Source organism: Staurois parvus, unplaced genomic scaffold (genome assembly GCF_062004578.1).
Source record: "Staurois parvus isolate SC_StPar_1 unplaced genomic scaffold, SC_StPar_1.0 ptg000596l, whole genome shotgun sequence".
Taxonomy (NCBI): Eukaryota; Metazoa; Chordata; class Amphibia; order Anura; family Ranidae; genus Staurois; species Staurois parvus.
Window position 1 is genome coordinate 1,918,626 of NW_028318392.1, and position 19,045 is coordinate 1,937,670.

The window sequence follows — 19,045 nt, forward strand, 5'->3', positions numbered from 1 at the left end:
TTTGTGAGTATGCACTTTTATACTTTTTATTAAATTTGTGTTTTACCACGGTAATGCACAATGAGAGTGCACCCCTCTTTTTGCTTTCCTTTATCAGTACCAAGATTTCTCGATCTTACAAGGGCTGCACCTCAGAGAATGACAGATACAGTACCCCCAGTCAGCATGAATATTTGAGCTCTGGTTTCATTTATCTTAAGGGCAAAGTCTGATGGAAGTTGTCATGACAGCACATGAGTTATATAGGTTCCTGACAAATTAAACAATGCAACATTTTATTCTCATTCACAGCTTGCTAAACTCTATGGAAACATCTACACAGTATGGCTTGGTGAAACTCCACTAGTGGTGCTGAGTGGCTACAAAGCTGTAAAAGATGGCATTGTGTCTCATTCTGAGGAGCTGTCTGGACGCCCTGTGACTGGCTTTTTAGGGGCCCTTCTTGGTGGTAAAGGTAAAAATGTATTTCCCAGTATATATGCATTGTCTGCAGTATGTTGAAGGTTTTACATTATGGCAATTGGTGTTCTTATCTGATCATATCTTTTTGATGAAAGGCTATAAATAAAGAGTATACAAATATTGCCACATACCTTAGTTGGAGGCTGAATTGACAAGAGGGCTTCCCTTGCAGCTCAAAGGTACAAGGCTCAAAGAAGCAAGGGTGCCGGTAGCTTGATTGTAGGTGAATGCCAGGGTCATACACGGTGAGACAGCAGTGTAGTTAGGAAACAGGCTGAGGTCGGTACCAGGGAAGCAGGCAGAGCAAGGTCCAGTAGCAAGCCGAGGTTAGCACAAGGAGATCAGGTATAGAATAGTCAGAAGCAAGCTGAGGTCAGAATCCACAGAACAAGGTCAGGAACAAGCTGGATCATCTACGGAGGGTCACTCAGCAAAAGCAGGAACACAGGAGCTGAGGAACATCTAGCGATAAGCACACAGCAGGATCTCCTTTAAATAGGCAGCTTGGCGCCAATGCAGGAGAATGTGTGTGCCAATGAGCACCTGCACCCACAAATGTGCCTACGTGTCAGTGCGCGCTGGATATTAGTCCAAGCTTGTCTATGTGCTAGTACATGTACACGAGCATTAGCTGCACTGAAAGGAGCTTTAGCTGCACAAACATACTCTATGGAATGTAAAGGAAAAGGCAAATGAAAATAAGGAAAGAGTCCATTAGTGTACTGTATAAAAATACACACATAGTACTGGGACAGGTTTGTCTTGAGCCCAGGGCAAGGATGGGGAAATGCGCTCCCTCCCACACTGTTAATGTATGCCATAGAACAGGTTTACTGCTCTGTGTCCATTCTCTGCCCTCTTGCTCCACTGTGCCCAGGGCAGCTTGCCCTCCTCAAAAAAGGGGGGGATGTGAAAAGTGGTTACATCATGAACAGAAAGCGATACCCAAACTTTTTTTAAAAAAATTATGCTTTATTACAAACAATGCATATATAGACATTTAGGTGAATACTTCAGTTAGCCATCACCACAAAAAGAGACAATATAGAAAAGTATGACCTAAAACCAAAATATAGTTAAAAACAGACATTATGACAGGACATGAATATACCGTGTTTCCCCGAAAATAAGACATTGTCTTATTTTTTTTTTTTTTGGCTCAAAAAAACACACTAGGTCTTATTTTCGGGGTAGGTCTAATTTTTTAAATGTCCAGGTGTGGACAGGGGGTGCAGAGGTGAGCTGCAGGCAGTTGTGGATGAGGGTTACTATGGAGCGGGCCGGCTGATGACAGTTGTGAGCTGCAGTCAGGTGTTGCAGGGGTGACTTGACAGGTGAGTTTCAGACAGGGTGCAGATATGAGCCACAGACAGGGTGCAGGGGTGAGTTGCAGTCGTGGGATGCAGAGGTGAGCTTTGACTAGGGGGTGCAGCTAAGCTGTGGCTGGGGGGTTCAAAGGTGGGTTGCAACTCAGCTCACCTCTGCACCCTCCCAGCCGCAGCTCACCTATGCACCCCCCCCCCCCCAGCCGCAGCTCACCTATGCACCCTGTCTGCAACTCACCTGACTCAATTTACCTCTGCAATACCTGACTGCAGCTCACCTTTGCACATCCCCCCCCTCCACTGTCCTCATATGGTTAGCTAGCTTTGCAAAACACAGCTGTCAGCAGCCGGCCCCTCTCTATAGTAACTCCCGTTTCGGGTCCTATCTTCCCACACAGTGCACCAAGTGCACTTACTCACCCTTCCGCCTCTTCCCCACTGGCCAGTGATCACCCTTGGGGCATCGGCTTCCATGCATTAGGCTGGAGGAGGAGATGCCCCACCCCTAAACACACTGCATACTGCACCCGCAGATATCTGTTCCTTCCCTGTCCCACAGTGAGTACAGAGGTAAGGAGGTTCTGTGGGAGCGGAGAAGGTTCTGTGGGTGCTGTCACTTTAGTGTGCGCAAGGCCAGTGGCGGAGGTGGTGGAATGGCGTTCCGCCATGTTCTGCTGATCACAACTAGGTCTTATTTTCGGGGTAGGTCTTATTTAAGGGGAAACAGGGTATAGTGCTGTAAATGTGATGACACTTGGTCTAGTACATGAGCAGCACTGACACATAGGTAACACCACCATGTAGGGGATGTATTCAACAAATTGTACCGTAATAGGCTATACATCAGACATGCAGTGAAGTATACCAGTTAAAGATGAATTCAGGAACCCGATGTTATACATAAACATCCAATTAAAAAATCCCCCCATTTTTTTATGTCTGTTTTTTGGTTACTTGGCAGATGATATACATTCAACGATACGTTAAACTTATGGTGCCTCTTGCTTTTTTGTTACTGGTTCAGCTTGCCCTCCTGCCTACGCCTTGTCCCATCCTGTGCATACAGTTACAAGGTATAATATTCATATATTCATCTTTGTGGAATGGTAGCATGCACACTTCACAAAGTACTACCATGTCACTTTGAGGTTCTGGTGCATCATGGGATATGTAGCACTATTTTAGATTACAGAACTGCAAACATCAATTTATTTGAACTGTAGGACAGAGGGCTGCATATATTATCCCCACAAATTAAACTTACTAAAATTCTTTGCAGCTATCCTGCCTTTGAAGCTCTCTTCCTATATAACTGGAATATCAGTTTTCACATTAGGTTACTAATAAATTCCCTCTTTCTTATTAGGCATAGTCACATCTAATGGACACATGTGGAAACAGCATAGACGTTTTGGGCTAATGACCCTGAGAAATTTAGGACTTGGAAAATGTGGCCTGGAGTCACGTATTCAAGAAGAAGCTCTCTGCCTGATGGAGTCATTCAAAGCCAAGAATGGTTAGTCCAATGGTGTTGGTCTAGCATAGCCTATGTTTTTTTTTACTGTTCATACCATATATAGCAGAACCAACTGGATATACTGTATGTCACAGGCAGGAGAAAAGGTAGTGCATGCATGACATTAAAGAAAAGACTGATATTGGCTATTGCATTTTAGTGCTGGGAAGAAACTGGAAAATTTAGATAATTCAAAATGTTTCATCTGATTTAGGAGAACCATTTGATCCTTCAATGATGGTCATTTATTCTGTGGCAAATGTAATTGCTGCTGTGCTTTTTGGACACCGGTTTTCTATCGATGATGGGATTTTCCAGAAATTAGTGAAATGCAGTCACCATCTTCTTGAAAGCATTGGTTCAGCATGGGCGAGGGTAAGTACCAATAAAGTTAGGCCTTGATTTTATTCTGGGTTTGAATTAGTTAACTGTTGTGAACATTCTAATTATAATAATGCTTTTTTTTTGCCCAGCTATACGATTCTTTTCCATGGCTGATGAAACACCTTCCTGGCCCTCATCAGAAAGCCTTTGCAAATATGGAATACTTGCATCATTTTACTGACAATGAGATTCGAATACATAAGGAGAATGGATCATTAGAGGAACCTCAAGATGTCATCGACTATTACCTGGCCCACATTTTAAAAGTAGAAAATTAGCCAGTCTTATTTCTTTAGACAGTAAAAGATATTTATTTAGATGTGTAAAATATCATCACCACCCAGGCTTGAAATTTTTCAGTAAGATGCCCAATAAATAACGAATACTTTTGTAGAAAACTATTCAAAAGGGAATTCAAAAATGCTGCAGGAATGTTGTAGCTGACAAATACAACTCATGTCCTGGAAAAGTGAATTAAGAGCAATGGTCAGGATTGCATCCGGACCCAGAGGGGGCAGCCTGTATATCTCTTTACATTCTATAACTATATTCCCTTCGCACACATTTCTGGAAGTATGGCTCATCAATAGAGGGTGCTGTAGCAACTACCAGCTGGGACTGGTAACATTATAAGCAAACATACATATTCGCCAGCACACAGTGGATCTCCAATAACGTCCAAAAAAGGTTTTTTTCCCAAAAAGATCACATCACAAAAGAAAGTGCAACGTTTCGGAGCCACGCATAACCCCTTTGTCAGCACATGCCTGATGAAGGCATCCTTCCGGGCGTGGAACGTTGCACTTTCTTTTGTGATGTGATCTTTTTGGAATAAAAACTTTTTTGGACCATATTGGAGATCCGTGGTGTGCTGGCGAATACGTACGTTTGTATATCACTTTACGTCAGTTATGCAAAGATTTTATATAGTTGTACTTTAGTTTTGAGAATGCATGTGTCATGAGGAATCATGGTGCTTTTACACTAGTACCTGTAAACTGACCTCACAGTGACCATGAAAGGAAACTTATATTGTTAGAAAAACAGAAGCAGCTATTGCTGACCTTTTTCTAAGAACACTAATTGTCTGGTTGTCTGTAGCTTCAGTACTTTCAGAGTCAATGACTTGCAACAAACATGGAGATTAGACAGTCATAGTGAAGTCAGAACTCTTGACCTGAATACTTGTTCCAGGTCAATGCCTCAGAAAGTACCAAAGTACTGATATAGTGGTTGACTTACTAAAGACTTAGACTTATAGCAAATGCACTAATACGGCTACAATCACCTTAAGTAAAGACTAAAAAATATTTACTTACGAATGTAAATGTTCACTTCGCAGAGTGAATGCTTAACAATATAATGAAATAAGTTGAGGCTGTGTTCACTTTAGTCAATCAATAATATAGCAAAAACCCTGTTTTTTATTCCCTTTGCACAAAACTGAGTATTCTCAGAATCAACTTGTTTACTTACATTCAATTTGCAAAAAGAACATACACTTTTTAAAGTGAACATTGACTTTGCTAAGTGAACAGCCTAAGTCCTCATGCACAATGGATGTTTTTACAGCTGCTATTTTTGGCTTTTGATGTTTTTTTCTACAGCCAGTAAACTCCCCAGCATGTTATCCTATGTGTCCATGTACGCATAGACTGTAATCAACGTTTTTTGGCTGGAAAATAAACCCAGGACTTGTGGGTTTCTAGAGGAGTGTTTTAATTGTAAAACTGCTCTATTGCTGAAAAACACTGAAAAAATTGGCAAAACGCTGGAAAACACCACAAACTGGTGTTTTTGGACTTTTTTTTAAACAAAAAAAATTTTTTTTGGTAAAAAAAACGCTAAAAAACACAAATGTGGAAAAACGTAACTAAAACGAGGCAAAACTCCGCTAAGCACTACTGCAAAAACACTAAAAAAAAAGCTGAAAAACTCACATTTTTAATGTGACTTTACACAGCTAATGTTACCAGCGTTATCAAATCGTCCAGTGTGCATGAGGACTTATAGCAGTGATTGAAAGAGGAAGGCACATACAGCAGTAAAACTGTTTAACTGGAATTGAGCTTAAAAGTGCATGCTTGCCTTAGATGCCTAATTTTATACATTGAAGGAAAAAATAAAATATTTATGCATTGCTATAATATACTGTACTATATGGCATCAAAGGTGAAGTAGATGATTGTTAACAATGTATTGGTTGTCATTTTCTTGCTGAATGTTTTTATATACAAGAGGAGATTTTTGCATGAAATATCACTTGTATTTTCCTAGACAGCAGGTGAAAAAGAATCCACCTTTGATGAGAACAGTCTGATTATACTGACCACTGATCTTTTAATGGCGGGGATTGAAACCACAGCCACTACCTTACAGTGGGCTTTATTATACATGGTGGCTTATCCTGATGTACAAAGTGAGTACATAAGCTTTGCAAAAGCCACATATTTTGTTGAATGAAAAAAAAACATAATATTGCAGGATGCTTGACTACCAGGCATGCTTTTTGAAGCTAAGCAAATCCAAATGTCTCTGACTATGTTCGCTCTTTTTACCTTTCTCTCACCATATTTTGGTACCTGAGGTGCTCAGCCCTGCAACTATGTCGATGTTGACGATGTTGTCAATGTGAATAGTTGTAAATTTTGTATCCTACTCAATTTGCAATCCCTATCCCCAGTTCTGCAAAAAAACTCCAGAAAACAAACATCCCCTAGACTGGTCATTGAAAACAATGAGCAAAAGAGTGTGTGTACCTGGCTGTGGAAAATACTTTCTGCCTGGCTGTGGGTAAAAGAAAAGGGGGAAACTTCCAGGGGTAGCTCAACATTTTAAAAAATGTTATTAGGTAAATGTATTTATTTATATTAGAATAGTTATTTATATATTGCTGACAATTTACACAGCACTTTATATGTAATGTAAGTTCACATCAGTCCCTGCCTCCAAGGAGCTTACAATCTAAAACTGGCCATACTATACATGGATAGAAATTTGGCCGGTTTAGCATGGACTGAATTTCAATCCATATATGGGCTGGCTGGTTGTATAGAAGTCAATCTATCAATTGATTTGTGTACAACAAGCCTGTCTGGTTTTTCCCAAACAACTAGTGCCGCTGGTTATAGTTGGCAACACTAACTATTGTGTTCTGTATGCAGGGAAGGCTCCCCACCGACAGATCACAATAGCGCTGCAGGAGGGATACCCTCATCGAAACAAAGTGTGTTGATGGGGAAATTGAGCAATTTCCTTTCCTTTTACCGGAGGTGAAAGAAATTAAAATTGCATAATCTGTGGTCTGCTTAAGTTCTCTACTGCACATGCACACATACACATACTATGGCCAATTTGGAAAGGAGCCAGCCTGTCTTTGACGTGTGGGAGGAAACTCGCACAGTCACAGAGAGAACATGCAAACTCCACTGCAGATGAGTTTAAATATTGCCTATTAATATTTCATATTCACATTTCCAGCCATTAGGTGGCTGGAAATGTTTACCTATCTCTTCATGTGTTTACCTGTTCGTTCTTAGCCTTTCTTGAAAAGAGTCTCAAAAGCCCAGTAGCTCAAGCTCAGATTTTCCAACACTGCTAAATGATCAGTGACTCATCTCCTCCAACTTATCTGCTTTTTTGAGATGGGGCTGTGCAGACTTTCAGTTAGACAGAGAGAATATAAAGACAAATAGTTTTCACTGTGCTCTCTCTTTAGAGAACAGATAAAGCTCTGTGATACCATTGTGTAGGTATTGTCTATTTAATCATGTTTCCTAATAAGATAAGGATTTCTTTGGAAAGAGCAGGGGTGGACAGCTTTCCTATACACATATGTGTGATTGATCAACAATGGACATAGGTTTATTATTCTTTCACTGTGTTTGCTATGGCAGTGGTATGGTGCTAAGAGGATCCATTTTGTATTCTAGACAGTGCAAGCCCTAAGCAAATATGGATGCAATGGATCTTTAATCAATATACATACTCAGTAATCTAGTAGCATTGTTGGTTCATCCAGTTAGTCAGTGCATACCCATAATAAACATGACTGATATTTGGTAAACCCTCTGTGCCTGCCCTTTTCTGTAGTAATCCAGGAATGGAGGCAAAGGACCATTTTCAGGGACAGTGGAAGCGGAGGATGAGGCATTAGAGACATTTGCATTGGAACTGCTAAATCTGTTAGCAGGGAACATGGGAACCTCGACTAAAAAACAGGATGCCAGAAAGTGTTTAGGATTTTTTTTCACACAATAGCATGCCTCTATATTCTCTGTAATGTTTTTATGAATTGAAACAATTCAGTACTAATGTTATTAAAGCCTCTTATTTCCATGGAAATATTGTATTGTCATTGGACTGTCTATTACATATGGAGGTTCATTATTGAATTCATTTGTCACCTCATGGACTTTTCTGATTGGATGCTGCAACATCTTGTGACCTTCAAGGCCATCTAAGGTTAGGCAACTTAAACAAGGTTTTCCACGTTATTTTGGCATGCTTCTGGTGAGTGTGTGGTAGGGAAAAGCTTGTGAAGGGCAGTGATTAGCTCAGGGTCAGGTTCCTGGTGAGGAGGGAGAGCTCAGAGAAGGTTCCTTCTTCACTATATATAGACTCTGGTGAGAGGTGCAGAGACATGGAACCAGTGCAGACTGCAGGAACATCCTCTGCTCATGCCTAAAAGGAACACTACAGCTGGCAAAGAAAGCCATCCTATGGTAACATACTGTAAAAGCTGAGAGACTATATTTTTTAACTGTTGATATCAGTGCTGAAGATCAGTATATCCGTTACTGCAAACCAACTCAGCAAGAGTCTTACAAAAGACATCAGTGCCAATTGGACATATGCGGTTCGTTTCATTCCGAATCGCATTTCGGACAAATGTTTTCGTTATTCGGAGATTCGGACTTACCTGAATAACAAATTAGGAAAATAATGAATTTAAACAAATCCGAAATTACGAAATTAAATTCGGACGAAATTCGATTCGAAAACAAATTCAAATTCGAAAACAAAATCGAACAAACATTCAAAAACCAATTTAAAGCGGAGCTCCACCCAAAAGGAGAAGTTCCGCTTCAAGGACTGGTTGCCCGCTCCCCGTTATTTTTTTTATTTTTTTCGAATTTGGTTGAAATCTTTTCGATTTCGAACGACTTTTGTTGAATCAATTTTGAATTCATTTGAACCAATTTCGAATACGAATGACTTTTCAAATTTGGGCAAAATGTTTTCGAATTTATTTCGAATACAAATTACCAAAACGAATCCCGAAAACCAATTGAGTGAATTTACCAAATTCAACTACACAAAATGTGTTAGATTTCGAAACAAAACTAATTTTTTTGTTTTTCACATGTCTAGTGCCAATTAGTGTTCTATATACTGTCTGTGAGTATTTCCTCCAAATACTAGGTACCCAACTTAGACACTGAATACAACCTCAATTTTGTGGATGGAGGAATCTATTCGTTTTTTTTGTTAAGCCCATTGGCAAGCTGTACAAAAAGAGCATCAGAACAATGTGCAGTTGTGAAGGTGTTCTTAGTACACAGTAGACATTGACAAAGGGAAAAACAACATTCTCTCTTCTACATGAATGCCTATCAGTGGCAAGAATGGTAGGGTCAATACAATTAGGTTGAAGAGGATGTGGTAGGTTGCTCAAAAGAGTTGAAACATGTCCCTACAAATCTTGTTAAATTGTGTTGTAAACCTCTGGCCTCATATGCTTTCTATAGAGAGGGAGGATAGTATTCACCAGGAATTAATATCAGGCTTTAAAGTCGTCTTAGCACTTCTAAGATCCCTAATAATCACCACTTTGGGTGAAAAATATTGGGGATTCCATAATTTTCCAAAATGGCAAGGATAGGCTTTTTTGATTGAAAGGCTGAATCTGATTGATGGCTGTGGACTCAACAACTATTCTTTATTAAAACATTTTCACAAATAAGGCAAACTGAATCCTTGTTTAATATGCATATGCTGATTATACTGTTGTGTAATTAAAACAATTCTTGTTTTAGAGAAGGTGCACAAGGAGCTGGATGCTGTTCTTAATGGGTCTGTAATTTACTATGAAGACAGAAAACGGCTTCATTATACTAATGCTGTCATTCATGAGATTCAACGGTATGGAAATATAATAGCTGTGGGAGTTGCAAGAACTTGCATAAGAGAGGTGAATGTCTGTGGCTACACCTTGCCCAAGGTGAGAACTTGGCAAATTAGTAATCTGTTATCTAGGACCACTGATAACCACTGGTTCTCCTGTAGGGGGCCTGGATAGCAGGGGAAATCAGATGTGAGCAGTGCAGGGAGGGGGATCAGTGAGGGAATTACAGGAATGACGCCCTGTGTGTCTCTCCCAGCAGCAGCTAAAAGCAGTTTCTCCCCCTCTCCCTCTCCCTCCCCCTGGCCTTCAGCTGCTGCAAGGAGAGGGACACAAGGCATCATTCCTGTAATTACCCCCCACTAATCCCCCCCGTCCTGCCCACATGTGAATTCACCTGCTGTGTGCCCCTTGTGTGCCCTGCCCCCCGGCATGATCACTCCTGTGTCCATTCATAACCGAAGCATAGTAAACTGTGTTTACTATGCTTCCATTTATGAATGCACAGGGGTCTGTTTAGACCCAAACCTCCCCAACAGTTTTGTAAAAAAAATTGTAAAAAATCATTTTAAAGAATTGTACAAAATAATTAAAATAATTAAGGGCTCATTCACATGGGTTCTCTGGCCTATACAGTATGAATGAGTGGTTTGTTTGTGCTGCTGAAGCCATCTGTTACTCCATGAGGATGCAGCAGCTGTATGAACACACATCTATCAAATTAGAACCTGTGGCTGTGTTCGTACAGCTTCTGCATCCCCATAGTGTCACATAGGCTGCTGGCACACAGCAAGAGCCACATTAAAAAAAAAAACACTGAGTCTCACAGCACCCATTTGAAAGAGCCCCAAGACCTCATTTACAAACAGAATTGTATTAACTCAGTACCAGGGGCGGACTGACCATTTGGATACTCGGGCACTGCTCGAGGGCCCGGGATCAGTAGGGGGCCCCATGAGATGCCCCTGGTACCTTTTGCATAGGCTTTTTTGAGTTTGGGCAAGGACACAGGGGCCCCATGATTTCCTATTGCCCGGGGGCCCCATGAGTTGTCAGTCCGCCCCTGCTGAGTACTGTTTTAGATTTAGCAGGAATTTTTAAATTATGTTATGTTTGTGTCTGCTAATAATTATTTTAGTATATTTTTGGTGAAAATATAGTTTTGATATTTTTGGAAGGGGGGCTGTACAGGGTCCAGTGATTTTTACATCAGCCCTGGTGTTATCTCATCACCTTTCTAATGCATTTGTTTTTAGCATACAAATCTTTTATAACATAATACATTTTGGAGAAATTATTGCAATGTTTTATTTTTATATTTTCATCTTCCAAGAATATAATGGTTTTGCCTAACCTGGATACTGTGCTGTATGATTCTGATTACTGGGACACTCCTCATCATTTCAACCCTCAGCACTTTCTGGACAAAGATGGGAAGTTTTCAACAAATGAGGCATTTTTGCCTTTTTCTGCAGGTAAGTGCCCCCTCCCCCCCCCCCCCCTTTTTAGCAGAAGTGTTCTAGCCCGTATTCTTATTTAGACTAAAAACATTTTCAAGTAGAAAAAATCTACCTGATCGGTTGCCCAGTCTTATTTCATTGAATCTATTTGTTAAAAAAATGCCTTCTTTTCTATGTTGCAGATAGTCAGTCCCTAGTGTATGATCTGCTTGTAACACCATAAAATCTATTAATGCCAAAGTGTGCAAAACTCTCTTTTCAGCAGTTTTCCATCACTTTTTTAAGAAGCAGATCTATAAAAAGTGTTTTAATCTACACCTCCTCTGGGTGGGGTCTCCTCTGACATAGTAACATGTATAAGGGGTCTTTACATTATTTTGCTATAGCAGAGTTGCCCTTCTTGCCACATTCCAAATAATGGGTGACATGTAAAGTATACTCAGTGGTGTATTTAGGTTTTTTGCAGCAGAGAGAGCCTGACACCAGACCCCCTACCGCCCAACCCCCCCCCCCCCCACCAACCCAGGGAGAGCCTGACAGTGACCCACAACACCCCTGCCCTCCCCAACCGAGAGAGCCTTCCACTAACCCCCCTTCCCTGGCAACAGAGAGAAAACCCTCGCCTTCACAGCTCCGGACATCCCCGGGAATGAGAGTCAGGCTCTGCATACTACACCATCAAGCAGTCTGCAGCCTCTTTCAGATCCCACCTGGTCCCCATGCTGCATATGTCCCTTCTTCCTGGGGGGGTGCTGCCCCCCTGGAAAATGTCACCCTAGGCAAATGCCTTGTTTGCCTTGTGGTAAATATGCCCCTGAGTATACTGTATATAAAGCCAAAAGGTTTATATTTTTTGGATAGAGTAGGGATGGTCAAAATATAACAGGTTTTTTTTGCCATTTGTGGCCCTTTGAGGAGATTCCTTATACTACCTATCCTGCAGATACAACAGGATGAAAACATTTTCTCTCCAAAGTTTGAGAAATGGCCTCCTAGGCTCACCAAATGAGGATCAGGAACAAATCTATATAACTGATCTGTGTCCAATCAGGCAAGCCTTCATACTACACAGTTGTTGGTAGATCAAAAAGAGATTGTACATATAGAAACGTGTAGTGAGTTACAACGAGAAAATTCTTCTCTATTCCTGTTCTGTAACAACTCATATTTTTTACTTTTTTTCCTCACCTTCAGTACCAGTGACAGTGATCACCAGGACAAATAGATTAAATCATCCCAGAAGGGATGCAGACACCAATAAAAAAAATCTGACAAGGGTGTAACGCCTCACCACTCCATCCATAACAAATAAAAAAGTTTTGCTTTGTCTTTGATACTTTCAATCCCCTTCTTGTGAAGCCCCAGCCCTTTGCATCAGTTAAATAAAATTGTGCTTGAGCACCTGTGATAATTTCAGCTGGTTGTTATAAAAGTAGGTAGGAAGATACATCTATTAACATTATCTCTGCATTACACTATTCACAAATCTGTACCAGAGGTAGAAAGAAGACTGGGAAATTGTTCAAACATTCTCATTTAAAATGTTTTCCACTTAAATGCTTGGTGCACTAACATTCTAACATACAGTAGTATTCAGCTGCATATACTATAACGGTAATAAATGCAATTAAAACTACTACAGCTGCAATAATTTAAATGTTTTTGTTATGCAGTCCTGGATCAATGCAGTAGACAAGGCTCCAGCTGAAGTAGTGAAATAACCACCTTCTAGCTTTGAAGAACCCAATCACATTAGGGGGCACTGCTCTCCCCGACCTGGGTTTATATTATCTAGCAGTCTGATTATCACACTTATATCCATGGGCGGACTGACAACTCATGGGGCCCCCGGGCAATAGGGGATCATGGGGCCCCTGTGTCCTTGCCCAAACTCAAAAAAGCCTATGAAAAGGTACCAGGGGCATCTCATGTGGCCCCTACTGACCCCAGGCCCTCGGGCAGTGCCTGAGTTTCCAAATGGTCAGTCCGCCCCAGCTTATATCATATAGACAAATCTGATAGGCAAATGTATCTTCCCTTAATTTGTAGCCCTTCATGTACAGCTTTTCCACACCCCTTTTGTGATATATTGAGGGGACTAAGAGGGTCCCCTGTTGCTCGCTACAGCCTCCTTTTTCACTACAGATGAATTTGGGATCTAGTAATGTCCAAAACTGAATCCTTGGCTTATCATAGTGATACTCCCTTATGGTATAACAAAACACTACATGAATTATTGCAGATTCCTGATCTGCAGGTGTGGATTTGCAAAGGTGTTTATATGTTATGTCAAGTACTTAGGGGTGGATCACTCAAAACATTTGATCAACTGTAAGCCAAATTTTACTAGCCAAACTACATGCTGTTTTGATATCTCCAACTTCGTCATGCCCTTCAAACTCAATTTTCTGTCGGTTTTCCTACAGTGTCCATGATGGAGACGCTACAGGTGATTTATGGTGATGAACCTCATACACTGATCTCTACCTTTTATTATATATTGCTTACACCAGAAAGGGGCATCCCCAGGGTTGGTGTCACCCGGTGCCGGACTACTTGGTGACACACCCTCTCTCTCTCTACCCTATTTCTCCCCCCATCTCTGTCCTCTTTCTCCTCTCTCTCTCTGCTCTCTTCCCCCCCTCTCTGTCCCCTCTCTCTCTCCCCCCTACCTACTACATGAAGCTGCAGTGCTGTCACGAGGGTCCGGGGATTACACACTGACCTGCTGCACACTCTGTCTGCCCCTTCAGCTCTCCGACTTCAGCACCCATGGCAGGCATGTGTTGAAACTCCAAGGAGGAGATGTGTCCGAAGTGCCTGCCTCACTGTCCGTCCCCTCAATGATTGCTTATTTCAGCAGCGGCACATACAGGGATGGGCTGAGCCTCTCATGGGGCCCTGTAGTGACCCTGGGCCCTCAGTCAGTCCACCCCTGGTGGAGCGGGCCCGGTGTCACCCCCTGCAAAAGGTGTCACCTGGTGTGGCGCACACCCCCCACACCTGCCTAGGGACGCCCCCAGGGGTGGACTGACCATTGGGGAACTCGGGCACTGGCTGAGGGCCCTGGGTCAGTAGGGGGCCCCATGAGATGTCCCTGGTACCTTTGATAGGCTTTTTTGGGTGTGGTTTCAGTGTGGGCAAGGACACAGGGGCCCCATGATCCCCTATTGCCCGGGGGCCCCATGAGTTGTCAGTCCGCCCCTGGATGCTCCAGACCCCAGATGCATCTCAATTAGCATATGCACTTAAATCACATTGGAAAGAGGATACTGGTGTTATCGAGGATGAGGATGGGGTGAAATAATAGTGGCATGTAAATGGGTATCCCCTAAGGTATCAGACTTCCTCACACAACTATATATTATTCACAAGACATATCTCACTCTGATGTGCTTAGCTAAATTTTACCCGTCCCACAGTGCATTGCTCCCTAAATGCCTTATTGGTCTAGGCACATTTAGTCACCTAATCTGGCATTATCCTCAGATTCAGGGCTTTTGCAAACAAATTGTTCAGTTCCTCCATGACCCCATGGGTTCTCCACTGCAACTAGATTCTAAGCAATGCCTCTTGAGCTTTTTTATAGAGTCTGAGATGGACAAACATTCTATGACCTTTTTACATGAAACATTGTTTGTGGCCTGGAAGTTGATAGCTAGAGGTTGGTTGCAAGCTGTAACTCTCACAATACAAGCCTAGATGTCTGAAATTAACCACCTCAATACAGGGCACTTTTACCCCCTTCCTGCCCAGACCAATTTTCAGCTTTCAGCACTCTCATAATTTGAATGATAATTACTCAGTCATGCAACACTGTACTCAAATTAAATTTTTGTCCTTTTATTTCCACGCAAATAGCGCTTTCTTTTGGTAGTATTTAATTAGCACTGGGTTTTTTATTTTTTGCACTGTAAATGAAAAAAGACAGAAAAATTTGAAAAAAGACTTATTTTCTTTGTTTCTGTTATAAAATTTAGCAAATAAGTAATTTTTCTTCATAAATTTGGGCCAAAATGTATACTGCTACATTGCTTTGGTAAAAATAATCCCAACTGGTGTTTATTGTTTGGTCTGTGTGGAAGTTATAGAGTCTACAAGCTATGGTACCAATCATTGAAAATGCAACATACCTGATCAAACCTGATGTACTGATGGCCTATCTCATTTCTTGAGACACTAACAAACCAGGAAAGCGCAAATGCCCCCCAAATGACCCCTTTTTGGAAAGTAGACATTCCAAGGTATTTAGTAAGATAAATGATGAGTTTTTTGAACCTATAATTTGTTTCCCACAATTCTTTGGAAAATGAAGAAAGTAAATAATTTTTTTTTTTTCACACAACTGTTATATTAACAGGTTATTCTTCTCACATGGCATATGCATACTTGCAGTTTCACCCCAAAACACATTCTGATACTCCTCCTATGGGGATACCACACTTGTAAGACTTTTCCACAGCCTGGCCACATACGAAGCCCATCACTGAAGTAGGACCTACAGGCGTTCTGGAGGCATAAATTACATCTCATTTCCTGACTACCTATCACAATTTTGAAGGCCCTGGAGCACCAGAACAATGGAATTACCCACAAAATGACCCCATTTTGGAAAGCAAACACCCTAATGTATATTCTACAAGGCATAATGAGTCTTTTGAACATGTCATTTTTTTCCACAAGTTTTCAGAAAATGTGGAAAGAAAATGAAAATGTATTTTTTTTTACACAAAGTTGTCCATTTATAAGATATTTATAACACATAGCATGTACATACCAAGAATTACACCCCAAAATACATTTTGCTACTCCACCCGAGTATGGTGATACCACATGTCTAAGACTTTTTTCCACAGCCGTCAATTCACGTGGAAGGCAAAAACGTGGTTGATAGTTCAAGCGGCAGGCAGAGGCATTGTCAATAAACAGTCCAAGGTCAGTTCAGGCAGCAAGCAGAGGCATTGTTGTTAAACAGTCCAGGTCACACAGGGAAATAGCAGAGAGTGGACACTGGAAAAATATCTTGACTAATAGTGTACAAATGTGTGATGCTGGGAAGGACATTGGGAACAGTAGTATCGGGTGTCACTGCAAATTTGGTTACTGGAACATACACAACATTTGTGGGGGGGTTTGCGGCCTGTTTGAGTAAGACGGAGGATATCAGGGAAATGCCTCTCATGGAGAATAATCAATGAATCAGAGCTACTACTGGTGGATGCCTGCCTATCTTCTGGGAGTGCTGTGCTGCTTTTACTCGCCACCGCTCTACTGGTGGATGCCTGCTGCTCCTCAGATCATTTGAACCTCTTTGTTGGACTCTCTCCTCCTCAGAATCCGTTGCTGACCCACTGCTTTCAACTGGCTCATACACAGAATCTGAGTCTGACAAAGAGAGTTCCCCGCTACTCTTGTCCGTCATACTCAGTATCTGGAAAACTTCCTCGCTGGTCTATAATTTTTTAGACATTTTGATGTTCACTGGTACAGATGTTTATCACTTGTACAGATGTTGATTTGACACTGGTACACTGTGACAGATGTTATTCACTGATACTGATGTGGATTTTACTCTAGTACTGTGTGACAGATACTGAGCATTGGTAAACAGTGACAGATGTGGATTTGACCCTGGTAGGCCGTGACAGATGTTGATCACTGGTACAGATCTGGATGAGCACTGGGACACTGTGACAGATGTGGATCACTGGTGCAGATGTGAATTGTACACTGGTACACCGTGACAGATGTTGATCACTGACACTGTGACAGATGTGGATCACGGGTACTGTGACAGATGTGGATCACGGGTACTGTGACAGATGTGGATCACTGGCACTGTGAAAGATGTGGATCACAGATGTGGATCACTGGTATTGTGAGAGATGTGGATCACGGGTACGGTGACAGATGTGGATCACAGGCACTGTGAGAGATGTGGATCATAGGTACGGTGACAGATGTGTATCATGGGTACGGTGACAGATGTAGATCACTGGCCTATAAGAAAAATATCTATATTAACAAAGGCTGCACGAACAATTACTATAAGATTAGGGATGGGTGGTTACAGGCTGATACCACATGTACCTCTTGAAAAGTATGTGTTGTTCTGTTATTTTTCAATGTGTTATATAATTTAATGTGGAGGTACCTATGATGACCCCATTATTGCTATTTCTTTACTTGTGAGGTCTCAGGGATTTCTGTATCATATACACTGTTGCTTTGTATTGTGTATCTTCGTTATTGCTGATATGAGTCTCCTTTTTTTTATGTACTCATTATTGCTGTGATAGAAGCTACCATGCTTTGTTTGAGCCTTTTCTTTTTACTGTTTTTGCACTATTTTTTTGTACATGTCAATAAATCTGGATTCTTTGATAAAAATATAATCACCTTCTGTTCTGTGGAAGCATATATGTTTATTCCAGCTTAAATGTTCATTAAATTTTCAGCTAATGGATCCGATTTATTATTCCAATTTATATTTTTCATATTCCTGATATGTGTCTGCTGTACCATGCACTTGTATGAAAGGTATCCTGTTCTCTTTGTATTGCTTCCTTTGTGTGAAATGCCTGGGGTTCCTGCCAGTCCCTCTGCTTTTCTATTAAAAACTGACCACAGTAGGCATGAGAGCACAGTGTGGTCAGTCCTCTAGCTTTGCTCTCCTCCAATGGTCAGACTTGTGCTGACACGCCCCCCCTACACAGCCATTTACTGTGAAGACCAGCGTGCTGCTGTTTCTCCACCCTCACTTCTCTATGAGATAAGAACAGAGGGTATGTGATCGCTTATAAAAAGGGAAAAAAAGGTAATTATAAAGTTTTTATATTGTATCTATACACAAATGTTTTACCTTTCATTTCTATATAAAATTGTATGGATTATTTTACAATGTGAGGGTTTACATATTATTTAAAATGGTTCTAAAAGCTCAAGGTTTTTTACCTTCCCGCAGACTTTTCATCCGCAGTTAAAAAAAGAGTATATTATTATTATTATTATTATACAGTATTTATATAGCGCCAATAGTTTGCTCAGCGCTGTACATTATAATGGGAGACAGTACATGAGACAGTACAGTAACAATACAATACAATACACGAGGGGTTTGAGGGCCCTGCTCCTTGGAGCTTACAATCTAGGAGAGAGGGGATAGTGGTAAAGGAGGAAATAGCTGTGGGGGATGGAGTGGTGGGAAGAGCGGAGGAGATCAGCAGTTAGGTGAGGGCGGGGTAGGCTTCTCTGAAGAGATGGGTTTTCAGGGTGCGCCTAAAGGTGAGGAGGGAAGGTGACAGTCTGATGGATTGGGGTAGTGAGTTCCAGGGGATGGGGGAAGCCCTGGAGAAGTCCTGGAGACGGGCATGGGAGGAGGAGACCAGGGAACTGTAGAGTAGGAGGTCTTGTGAGGAGCGGAGAGTGCGTTTTGGGTGGTAGATGGATATCAGGTTGGTGATATAGTTTTGGGCAGTTTTATGAACAGCTTTGTACGTCAATGTTAATATTTAGAATTTTATGCATTGGGCAATCGGAAGCCAGTGGAGGGATTGGCAGAGGGGGGTGGCGGATATGGAGCTGTTGGTAAGGTGGATGAGTCTGGCCGCAGAATTCAGGATAGACTGAAGCAGGGATAGCCTGTGTTGGAGTAGGCCGGCGAGGAGGGAGTTACAGTAGTCAAGTCGGGAGATGATAAGGGAGTGAATGAGTTGCTTTGTAGTTTCAGGAGTTAGAAACGTGCGTACTTTAGAGATGTTGCGGAGGTGGAGTC

General features: G+C 41.6%; 1 protein-coding gene across 2 annotated transcripts in view; it reads left to right on the plus strand.

The window, feature by feature from the left end:
- Positions 1–19,045, plus strand: part of LOC149449914 (cytochrome P450 2J2-like) — a 52,209-nt gene that overhangs the window by 26,559 nt on the left and 6,605 nt on the right. For both annotated transcript variants that reach the window (XM_089692597.1, XM_089692596.1), the window contains exons 2-8: positions 292–454; positions 3,154–3,303; positions 3,518–3,678; positions 3,777–3,953; positions 5,965–6,106; positions 9,726–9,910; positions 11,145–11,286. In XM_089692597.1, coding sequence (XP_089548723.1) covers positions 292–454; positions 3,154–3,303; positions 3,518–3,678; positions 3,777–3,953; positions 5,965–6,106; positions 9,726–9,910; positions 11,145–11,286 — 1,120 coding nt within the window. The remainder of the gene's footprint in view (positions 1–291; positions 455–3,153; positions 3,304–3,517; positions 3,679–3,776; positions 3,954–5,964; positions 6,107–9,725; positions 9,911–11,144; positions 11,287–19,045) is intronic.